The 12,331-nt window shown below is 43.1% G+C and overlaps 1 protein-coding gene across 1 annotated transcript in view; it reads right to left on the reverse strand.

The window, feature by feature from the left end:
* Positions 1 to 12,331, reverse strand: part of LOC115142337 (membrane-associated guanylate kinase, WW and PDZ domain-containing protein 3-like) — a 182,316-nt gene that overhangs the window by 13,139 nt on the left and 156,846 nt on the right. The window contains exons 7-9 of the mRNA XM_065001892.1: positions 6,122 to 6,179; positions 4,638 to 4,744; positions 1,515 to 1,706 (exon numbers count right to left, since the gene is read on the reverse strand). Of these exons, the coding sequence (XP_064857964.1) occupies positions 1,515 to 1,706; positions 4,638 to 4,744; positions 6,122 to 6,179 (357 nt within the window). The remainder of the gene's footprint in view (positions 1 to 1,514; positions 1,707 to 4,637; positions 4,745 to 6,121; positions 6,180 to 12,331) is intronic.

The following is a 12,331-nucleotide window of genomic DNA, read 5'->3' on the forward strand; positions in this document are numbered from 1 at the left end:
TTGCTGGGAATCGGAGGTGTCCAGTACAAGAGCGGCAGTTTGAGGTGGCCAGAGTAAGAATAGTGCAGAAGGTGTCGTATGCTGAGGCAGTGAAGAAAGTAGAGATGGATGGATGAAGGGTGAGGGGATCTGGAGAGGATCCCTGTGAGTAGTAGATCTGTGCTAGCACAGAGGGATAGGCCAATGACTGATATATGCTTCAGTAAGGTTGGATTCTTAGCATTCATAGCAATGGTTATCAACTGAGAACGTAAATCACAGTTGTGGTGGCAGTTGCAAAGTAGTATTTGGGTATACAAGATTTAACTTCAGAAGAGTTACAGGGTGTGTTGAGTGGTGATGTCCCGTCCTCTTAGGTCGCTGGCAGGAGCAGATAGGGTCAAAGTAGTGGAATGGGGTAGTGGGTTTTTAATTATTATTTAGTGGTATATATTTCGGTATCACAAATGTAACGTGATTGACTAAACACTACCGCACAATAGGTTGCGGCATGCACAAACAAAATGTACGAATGCCATGGTACCAAAGAAGAAGAAGAACTGATTGGTGGAAATAAAAATGGCTATTCTAAGCACTAAGGTTAAGATAGTATATTAACATTGTTTCCAGAGAAAAGTGATGTATTCTTTGGTATCTGGAAGTGTGACCTGTCAGATTCAATGAAATTCTCATATTTTATGACTGAGTGGAATTTCTTTGAATTGCACTGAATTAAATTCTACTTCCTGCCACTCAAACTAAAATTCTACATCATGTGGAGTGTGGTCAATTCAAATTTTAACTCATGAGTTGAATGGGAGTCAATTCCATAATTATGAATTGAGCGCAACCTTGCTCCCCATCCCTTTCATATTCTGTCCTCCTTACCTTCTTCCTCCCTGCCTATTCCCTCTCTCCTCTGCTCCCTCTCTCCATTGTTCTAACAGACTTCAAGTTGTGGTGCTTCTAGCCAGGCAAATCATTATTGCATGTAGGTGAGAGCTGTATCCTTTTACATCTCACCCTGACAGCTGGCTCAGAGAACAGCAACTGCCAGCCCCTCTCAGCTCACACAAGAAAAGCTGCTGAGGATGCAGAGCCCCAGACAGCATCAAAGCTAAAGGAAGATCAGAGTGTGCAACAAAGATACTGGGCTACACATAGAATGCACCATAACCTGTCTCTCTGACATAGCCGCGGAAAGTCGTTAGGGGTTGTGGGGGGAATTTTTGCACAGTGCACTACTTTTGGGAAAAAATGTAAATTAAAAAGATGTATTAAAAATAAAAACAAATATATATTTCAGGGGGTGCTACAGCACCCTCAGCAGCAATACTTCCAGCGCAATGCTCTCTGCCTAAAATGATCACCTTGAACAGAATTTCTGCTCTCCCTTTCACTGTATCTCTTGGGGAAGTGTTAGGGTAAGTACAGCCCCTCTATAGGGACCAACCAGGTTTTTATTAAGTAGCTGCCTTTTTAGCTGGTAAAAGTGTGTGGCTCCGTACAGGGCAGTGCAGCAGTGTACTTCTCACCGGAGGAAATCTTGTTGTCATGGGCAGCAGGGCTGTCGCTGAGGACGTTCTTCACCTGCAGGAACTCGTCATGGCGGTCGCCCCCTATGATGGTAAAGCCAAAGCCCTGGGAGCTTTTCCTCAGAGCAGTGTGGAACATCTCCCCCTGCAGCTGGGACGGGTCTGGGGTGAAGCCTGACGCACTCCCCTCCCCTGCAACGTAAGTATGTCACAGTGGGAAAGTTAGAAGAAGTTGCATAACTAAATAAGGCGTTAAAACATCAACATAGTAACAAAGTAACAACCTTAAGACCAATGTAGTCGCAATAGTCACATTTGCTTTGACTAAAACACTGCCCTGTATGATAACTAAAACAGTAACAGACAAAAGATTATAGCGTTAGTAGCTACATTATTTGTCTGATGTTCATTGTGGGATTCATTAACATGCTGTGGATTCAAACAGTGACATAACACCTCTGGAATTGTTCAGTAGGCATGAGGTCCTTTCTCATTTTCTCCCTATAGAGCCAGTGAGTCAGAAAAATAAGTTTGGAACAACATGAGGTCATTGGCAGCATACATACGACAGTGGACACACAGTCCAGTAAATAACAGGCTGTCAGAGGTATACTGCATTAAATGGGCCAGCTGAGCGTTTCCCTCGCTGGCTTTACTGTCCTATCAGCACTTTATAATAGAAGCATACCATCTTTTCTCTCTGCTTGACTGTCTCTACCTCTGTCCAGGCAAGGTGGATTTGAGACACATTCCAGTCCTATATGATGTAGCAAAGCAGCCCTGTGCTGACTGTATGGTACTGTATGGCCCATAGAGACGTTGAGTGGAATAAAATACAGTGTGGATGGACTCTAGCTGTTGTGTTCAATGGATCAAGAGAATCTAATTTACATATTCACAGTCAAATTGCTTGTCGGGTAGGGTGTTTAGAGTGTTTATCCGACTGGATAAAAAAATATATAATTACGTCCGCCCCACTTCTAAAACCAAAGTTGCGCCCCTGGGTCAATCCAAGCTGAGGTATGATGAAATGGTCTCCACTCAGCTCCCTTGGATGGTAGACACTGCAGATGAGCCTCTGTGTTGCATTAGATGCTCTGGGAATCTGTGGGCTTGGAGTATTGTAACGGGGGAACTCTAGCCTGAGGTGCAACTGCTGTTGTTTTGGGGACATCATAGCAACCGTCTGACAATAGTCTGGTGCAATCACAGGGTTGATTACTATCTCAGTCCCTCTCCACCTGGCTAGCAAGTAAGCTAGTTGAGAGATGGCCCTAAAGATGTGCTGTTCCAACAGCTGTCACGATTTCTAAGAGCCGCTCCCCTTCCCTCCCTCCTCTCAACCAACCCATATGTGTAAGCCTCGGCAGCAAAACATGACTGTCAATCTGTACTCCCCGCACTGTAATGTATTATACATCCACTGCAATGAAAGCATATTTAATTCATATGGTTTATTATGGCAGAAGAGTGGCTTGTCAGGGTGGAGCAGTGGTTAAGGGCGCTGTACTGCAGCGCCAGCTGTGCCACCAGAGACTCTGGGTTCGCGCCCAGACTCTGTCGTAACCGGCCGCGACGGGGAGGTCCGTGGGGCGACGCACAATTTGCCTAGCGTCGCCCGCGTTAGGGAGGGTTTGGCCGGCAGCGAAATCCTTGTCTCATCGCGCACCAGCGACTCCTGTGGCGGGTCGGGTGCAGTGCACTAACCAAGGTTGCCAGGTGCACAGTGTTTCCTCTGACACATTGGTGCGGCTGGCTTCCGCTCTAACCACTAGGCTACCCTGCCGACCCATTAATGAGGTGTAGGAGGTCGAGGTCAACACACAATCATGGCATTGTTGAGTGTGTTTTCAATCTGTCTGTATAACATTTACATTACATTTACATTTAAGTCATTTAGCAGACGCTCTTATCCAGAGCGACTTACAAATTGGTGCGTTCACCTTAAGACATCCAGTGGAACAGCCACTTTACAATAGTGCATCTAAATCTTTTAAGGGGGTGAGAAGGATTACTTTATCCTATCCTAGGTATTCCTGAAAGAGGTGGGGTTTCAGGTGTCTCCGGAAGGTAGTGATTGACTCCGCTGTCCTGGCGTCGTGAGGGAGTTTGTTCCACCATTGGGGGGCCAGAGCAGCAAACAGTTTTGACTGGGCTGCGCGGGAACTGTACTTCCTCAGTGGTAGGGAGGCGAGCAGGCCAGAGGTGGATGAACGCAGTGCCCTTGTTTGGGTGTAGGGCCTGATCAGAGCCTGGAGGTACTGAGGTGCCGTTCCCCTCACAGCTCCGTAGACAAGCACCATGGTCTTGTAGCGGATGCGAGCTTCAACTGGAAGCCAGTGGAGAGAGCGGAGGAGCGGGGTGACGTGAGAGAACTTGGGAAGGTTGAACACCAGACGGGCTGCGGCGTTCTGGATGAGTTGTAGGGGTTTAATGGCACAGGCAGGAGCCCAGCCAACAACGAGTTGCAGTAATCCAGACGGGAGATGACAAGTGCCTGGATTAGGACCTGCGCTGCTTCCTGTGTGAGGCAGGGTCGTACTCTGCGGATGTTGTAGAGCATGAACCTACAAGAACGGGCCACCGCCTTGATGTTAGTTGAGAACGACAGGGTGTTGTCCAGGATCACGCCAAGGTTCTTAGCGCTCTGGGAGGAGGACACAATGGAGTTGTCAACCGTGATGGCGAGATCATGGAACGGGCAGTCCTTCCCCGGGAGGAAGAGCAGCTCCGTCTTGCCGAGGTTCAGCTTGAGGTGGTGATCCGTCATCCACACTGATATGTCTGCCAGACATGCAGAGATGCGATTCGCCACCTGGTCATCAGAAGGGGGAAAGGAGAAGATTAATTGTGTGTCGTCTGCATAGCAATGATAGGAGAGACCATGTGAGGTTATGACAGAGCCAAGTGACTTGGTGTATAGCGAGAATAGGAGAGGGCCTAGAACAGAGCCCTGGGGGACGCCAGTGGTGAGAGCGCGTGGTGAGGAGACAGATTCTCGCCACGCCACCTGGTAGGAGCGACCTACCAGCCTTCTGAAAGCGACCTATAACAGCCTTCTGAAAGCTATCCAGAGCTGAAGAAAGATGGAGGTAAAGAAAAAGTTAGGTGAGCAGTGTCTACCTGGAGGTGGTGGTGCCCCCTGCTGGATAGAGACAGTAGTCTCCTGGCTCAGCTTCCTCTTAGCCTCCAGGACTGGGTTCTCAAACTGGGTTCTCTGGTTGATGTGACTGAAACAGAAACAATCCATTGAATGATTTACATTTTTGACACCAATTTACTTACACAGACACATACAAGTTACCATGAACCATCTGTGTGTAATTCTGTGAACCATCTGTGTGTGATTAATTCTGAATGAATTATTCTGAATGGTTAAAGCATGTCTTATAGAAGGGACTATACGTTAATTCTCAATCGATTAACAATAGGGATTCTCTTTAGTGAGATAATAACTGTCCCTCTAACATAACAAAGCTACATTGTTTTACACATAGTTAATTTTGAACTGGAACACTGGCAGCAATAAGTCCCCATCCATTTGTCTTTGACTCTCCTTGTAAAAACAAACATTTTGAGTTCTTCTCTCTCCCCCACGGCCTCTACAAAGGAGGGACTTTTCTACAATACCAGTAATAAAATAAAGAGTTTCCTTTTCATCAAAACAGACTCCTTTACCTCTCCTAGCACCTCCTCCCCCTCCCTCCTTGATAACTCTCACAACCCTCCTCCTCTCCCTACAGCTGCTATAATGGCTTGGTTTCAGAGATGTCCTGCTGGAGCAGCCAGTACTCACACATCTTCTGTAAACACACACACACACACACACACACAGCTGTGTTTTCACCTGGGTAAATGTCATGTTACCAACAGAGCTTTAGTTTAGCACCCACTGAAAAACCAATACAAGCCTTGATCATGGAATAGTATTGTTCTCAAAATATCTAGTAACACTTTGTATCCCTGCTGTCTATATACACTGAGTGTACAAAACATTAAGAACACCTTCCTAATATCGAGTTGCACCACCCCCTTTTGCTCTCCGAACAGCCTCAATTCGTCTGGGCATGGACTCTACGAGGTGTCGAAAGCGTTCCACAGGGATGCTGGCCCGTGTTGACTCCAATGCTTCCCATAGTTGTATCAAGTTGGCTGGATGTTCTTTGGATGGTGGACCTTTCTTGATACAAACAGGAAACTGTTGAGCATGAAAAACCCAGCAGCGTTGTAGTTTCTTGACACAAACCAGTACGCCTTGCATCTACTACCATACCCCATTCAAAGGCACTTAAATATTTTTTCTTGCACATTCACCTTCTGAATGGCACACACGCAATCCATGTATCAGATGTCTCAAGGCTTAAAGTCTCCTTCCCTTCATCTACACTGATTAAAGTGGATTTAACAAGTGACATCAATAAGGGACCATAGCGTTCAGCTGGATTCACCTGCTCAGTCTATGTCATGGAAAGAGCAAGTGTTATTAATTTTTTGTACACTTAGTGTATAGTGTACCTATGGTTAGTTTTTTATCTATGGTATTGCTGGGGAATATGGGTTTGTGGTATAGTATCTCTCAGATGTACAGGCAGGCTGAACAGACTTACTCTACATAATATGTTCCATACTGTGGGTCCTCTATCTCCTCCCAGCCATACGGGAGCTCTGTGGATACAGGAAGAGACGCATTGTGTTCAAGTACTATCACACAAAACATGCAAATGTACAGCACAGGATAACAGGGCATAGTGATGAGAAGAGCCCAGCAGACACCAGACACAATGATTTGGTTAACATTTTGCAGTTTTCGCAGACAGGCAGCCTGGCTCTTCACGCAAGAGAGAGCTTTGGCGCTGCTTTTCAGAGGCAGCACACCAACTAGCATTCTGCCTGCCTTTAAAAATCCATTAGAAACAGCGGACCAGAGCCCTGTGTATCCCCCATACCTCCCACTCTCTCCCTGCACTTAGCCCATGTCACAGCCACACACCCTGGGAATGGACAGGCAAACGAGTGGGTACTCCTGGCATTCAAGTTAATCAGTCAAGCTGATTAACTCATTGTTGAATAAAAACTCAACATATACAGTGCCTTCAGAAAGTATTCATACCCCTTGACTTATTCCACATTTTGTTGCGTTACATCCTGAATTCAAAATGGATCAAATATATTTTCTTCTCACCCATCTACACACAATACCCCACAATGACAAAGTGAAAACATGTTTTTAGAAATGTTTGCACATTTATTGATAATGAAATACAGAAATATCATATTTACATAAGTATTCACACTATTGAGTCAATACTTTGTAGAAGCACCACTGGCAGCGATTACAGCTGTGAGTCTTAATGCATAAATCTCTTAAGAGCTTTCCACACCTGGATTGTGCAACATTTGCCCATTATTCTTTAAAAAATTCTTCAAGCTCTGTCAAATTGGTTGTTGATCATTGCTAGACAACCATTTTCAGGTATTGGCATAGATTCTCAAATAGATTTAAGTCAAAACTTTAACTCGGCCACTGAGGAACATTCACTGTCTTCTTGGTAAGCAACCCAAGTGTAGATTTGGCCTTGTGTTTTAGGTTATTGTCCTGCTGAAAAGTTAATGAATCTTTCACTGTCTGGTGGAAAGCAGACTGAACCAGGTATTCTCTAAGATTTTGCCTGTACTTAGCTCCATTCCGTTTCTTTTTTTGTCCTGAAAAACTCCCCACTCCTTAACGATTACAAGCATACCCATAACATGATGCATCCACCACTATGCTTGAAAATGTGGAGAGTGGTATTCAGTAATGTGTTGTATTGGATTTGCCCAACACATACCATTTTGTATTCAGGACAAAAAGTGAATTGAACTGAGTTAGGAAGGACGCCTGTATCTTTGTAGTGACTGGGTGTATTGATACACCATCCAAAGTGTAATTAATAACTTCACCATGCTCAAAGGGATATTCAATGTCTGCTTCTTTTTATTCATACCCATCTACCAATATGTGCCCTTCTTTGCGAGGCATTGAATGTACTCCTGTGCTTCTACACCTGCATTGCTTGCTGTTTGGGTTTTTAGGCTGGGTTTCTGTATAGCACTTTGAGATATCAGCTGATGTACAAAGGGCTATATAAATACATTTGATTTGATTGGAAAACCTCTCTGGTCTTTGTGGTTGAATCTGTGTTTGAAGTTCACTGCCGGACTGAGGGACCTTACAGATAATTGTCTGTGTGGGGTACAGAGATTAGGTAGATTAGGTAGTCATTCAAAAATCATGTTAACCACTATTATTGCACACAGAATGAGTCCATGCAACTTATTATGTGACTTGTTAAGAAAATGTTTACTCCTAAACCTATTTAGGCTTGCCATAACAAAGGGGTGGAATATTTATTGACTCAATACATTTCAGCTTTTCATTTATGAATTAATTTGTTAATATTTCTAAAAACATAATTCCACTTTGACAGTATGGGTTATTGTGACACAAAATATAAATGTAATCAATTTCTATCTACCACAACATAATGTGGAAAAAGTCAAGGGGTGTGAATACTTTCTGAAGGCACTGTACATGTAGGCAGCCCACATGATCCTGAGCTGGGGGCATTTATTAAGGAAAGTATCATCATGTCAGAAGATGTTATACAATCCTGTCTGTATGGGACCGTAAAACTCATAGGCGTCTATCTCCTGTTTCTGTAGTGAGGCAGCTTGATGTATAAGTACACCCCCTGGACAGGAAGCATGCCCTACCCCCAATCTCCTTAATGCTGAGTGCCAGGTCTTTGGTATGACTCAGCCAGGTATCAAACTCCCACCCTTCCAATCTCAGGGGCTGATGAGCATAGCCATGTGTAAAGCTCCATGTGTGTTCTGCAAGAACTTGATGTATGTATGGTCCATTTATACCCTACAGAGACAGAAGTTTCAGAGTGTAGCGCAGTGTCGCAATGTTGTTTTTCGTCACAAAAGGGGTGGTTCCTTGTAGTGCGCTCCGACATTCAATGTGCTCCCGTGCCACATGCTAATTGTAAAGCCTTGTTCACATTACCCATAAGCACTCCGTTACGGTGTGCTAGATGTCATGCATTTCAATGGTGACATCCACAACGGAGTGAAAACGCAAGCGTTAAATGCTCCGTTGTGAGACGGACACCACATACTTTTGACTTTTTTCAAACTTTGAGGTCGACTTCAGTCCAGCCAGTCTGTTGAAGAACAGGAAGTTTCCAAAACAGTGAAGTAGATGAGAATATGTGGTTTTCGGTGAAGGCTTTATGTCATAGTTAGCTACTTTTACCCATTGATATGTAGTATACAGTATATTTTAATAGTCATGTTAAATCATACACAATGGCTTTTAGGTGGAGGTCGCTAGCTACGATGGTATCTTAAACCTAGCCTAGCTTTTAGGTCTCTAGCTAGCTGCTCTACACTGCAAGCTAGCTTTACCCGCAATAAAGTTAGAGAATGAAGTTGAGGTTACTCAACAAAACATTTTATATATGCCTATATATACAATATATGTATCCTGTCTTGAATGAAAAGGTCATATTTTGCAATTTCCCCAAATATATGAGATCTCTGGCGAGAGACAGGCTCTCCATCTTGCGTTACAAACATTGGACTGGTCCATTCAGGACCAGTGCAAGACTGAAGATGACGTACAGCATAATGAAATATGACGTGAACAAGTCATAACGCGCCATATCATTCCTAAGAAGCTCGCTTGGTAATGAAGCTTGCTTGGTTCCTTGATCTGATCTATAGGCTCTACATCAAAATAGCCTATTTTGCATTCATAAGTAAATATAATTTCAGCAACTGTTCAAACAATAAACCAAACAACATTGTAGCCTTACTAGAATCCCCCCAAAGGTATTTTGTTTCGAAAAAAATAAAAATGTATTCCAGGCTATTGATGAAAACAACAGCGAAAGATGTGCGACCAAAACATGATGAGGTTCTATTTTTAGCTGATGGGAGTGAATACAGTCAAGCAGCATATCAAACTGGGATAACATTGTAGGTTAGGTTAAATCATATTTATCAGGGCATATTATTTCATTATAAATCTGATTATTTCACATGGAGAAGTGGGAAGCTGAAAGGCTAGCTAGCTTTTAGCTAAACAATAAACCAAACAACATTGTAGCCTTATTAGAAAAAAAAACATGAGCTGGCGCACACCCAGAACATAGTTAGTGTGGGGGTGCTGACTAATGGCGAATAAACTATAAACGATCCAAATAAAGAAAGTAGCACTCTTCATGTATAATCTGCCAGCAATTTAATGGGTATTTACCAATGACTGTGCCTTCCTCAGGGTAATGTCATAAACACTTGAACCAGGTTATGTAGACATTAATGCAATTCGTGTAACCAATGACAGTGGTGAGGGGTGTGTCATAATGATTATGTTAATAAAAATGAATTAGTGAAACTGTTAACAAAATAGTATATGGCATATTAAATATATTATGCTATTGTTATCATATAAAACATAATGGAATATTGTACATCATAGGCTACCCATCACTAGTACCCTGGGGCGGCAGGGTAGCCTAGTGTTTAGAGCTTTGGACTAGTAACCTGACAAGGTACAAATCTGTCGTTCTGCCCGTGAACAGGCAGTTAACCCACTGTTCCTAGGCCGTCATTGAAAATAAGAATTTGTTCTTGACTGACTTGCCTGGTTAAATAAAGGTTAAAAAATATATATATGTACAGTGGGGCAAAAAAGTATTTAGCCACCAATTGTGCAAGTTCTCCCACTGAAAAAGATGAGAAAGGACTGTAACTTTCATCATAGGTACACTTCAACTATGACAGACAAAATGAGAAAAAAAATCCAGAAAATCACATTGTATGATTTTTAATGAATCTATTTGCAAATTATGGTGGAAAATAAGTATTTGGTCACCTACAAACAAGCAAGATTTCTGGCTCTCACAGACCTGTAACTTCTTCTTTAAGAGGCTCCTCTGTCCTCCACTTGTTACCTGTATTAATGGCACCTGTTTGAACTTGGTATCAGTATAAAAGACACCTGTTCACAACCTCAAACAGTCAAACTCCACTATGGCCAAGACCAAAGAGCTGTCAAAGGACACCAGAAACAAAATTGTGGACCTGCACCAGGGCTGAGAAGACTGAATCTGCAATAGGTAAGCAGCTTGGTTTGAAGAAATCAACTGTGGGTGCAATTATTAGGAAATGGAAGACATACAAGACCACTGATAATCTCCCTCGATCTGGGGCTCCACGCAAGATCTCACCCTGTGGGGTCAAAATGATCACAAGAACGGTGAGCAAAAATCCCAGAACCACACGGGGGGACCTAGTGAATGACCTGCAGAGAGCTGGGACCAAAGTAACAAAGCCTACCATCAGTAACACACTACGCCGCCAGGGACTCAAATCCTGCAGTGCCAGACGTGTCCCCCTGCTTAAGCCAGTACATGTCCAGGCCCGTCTGAAGTTTGCTAGAGAGCATTTGGATGATCCAGAAGAATATTAGGAGAATGTCATATGGTCAGATGAAACCAAAATATAACTTTTTGGTAAAAACTCAACTCGTCGTGTTTAGAGGACAAAGAATGCTGAGTTGCATCCAAAGAACACCATACCTACTGTGAAGCATGGGGGTGGAAACATCATGCTTTGGGGCTGTTTTTCTGCAAAGGGACCAGGACGACTGATCCGTGTAAAGGACAGAATGAATGGGGCCATGTATTGTGAGATTTTGAATGAAAACCTCCTTCCATCAGCAAGGGCATTGAAGATGAAACGTGGCTGGGTCTTTCAGCATGACAATGATCCCAAACACACTGCCCGGGCAACGAAGGAGTGGCTTCGTAAGAAGCATTTCAAGGTCCTGGAGTGACCTAGCCAGTCTCCAGATCTCAACCCCATAGAAAATCTTTGGAGGGAGTTGAAAGTCCGTGTTGCCCAGCAACAGCCCCAAAACATCACTGCTCTAGAGGAGATCTGCATGGAGGAATGGGCCAAAATACCAGCAACAGTGTGTGAAAACCTTGTGAAGACTTACAGAAAACGTTTGACCTCTGTCATTGCCAACAAAGGGTATATAACAAAGTATTGAGATAAACTTTTGTTATTGACCAAATACTTATTTTCCACCATAATTTGCAAATAAATTCATTAAAAATCCTACAATGTGATTTTCTGGATTTTTTTTCTCATTTTGTCTGTCATAGTTGAAGTGTACCTATGATGAAAATTACAGGCCTACCTCATTTTTATAAGTGGGAGAACTTGCACAATTGGTGGCTGACTAAATACTTTTTTGCCCCACTGTATATTAGCGTCAACATAACATTATTGTTTCATTCAATTTCACAATTTCGTATTTCATTTTTGTTACATGTAATATTGGTTCAACCTTAATATATAATGAACATCCTCAACAGGGGGAACATATTAGGTGTACGCTAACAAGCTGTAAAAATAATTTGTACACTTATAAGACTTGTTCATAAAGGAAAATGTGTTCATAAGAAGGGCCTGAGATCAAAGTCAATATTCAGACCATTAGGGGTCAATGTTTTTAGATAGGATATCCAGTAAGCCTCTCTTTGTAGTAGTGGGATCTCAATGTTACCTCCTCTCCTTGGTAGAGCAACATGCTCAATGCCTGTGTATTTGAGAGAGGAGATGGTTCGCTTCAACAAAGTGAGCTGCTACTGGATAGTCAATGTTCTAACAAATCAAATCAAATTTTATTTGTCACATACACATGGTTAGCAGATGTTAATGCGAGTGTAGCGAAATGCTTGTGCTTCTAGTTCCGACAA

The sequence above is a fragment of the Oncorhynchus nerka genome, linkage group LG15, assembly GCF_034236695.1.
Source record: "Oncorhynchus nerka isolate Pitt River linkage group LG15, Oner_Uvic_2.0, whole genome shotgun sequence".
In the NCBI taxonomy this organism is placed as follows: domain Eukaryota; kingdom Metazoa; phylum Chordata; class Actinopteri; order Salmoniformes; family Salmonidae; genus Oncorhynchus; species Oncorhynchus nerka.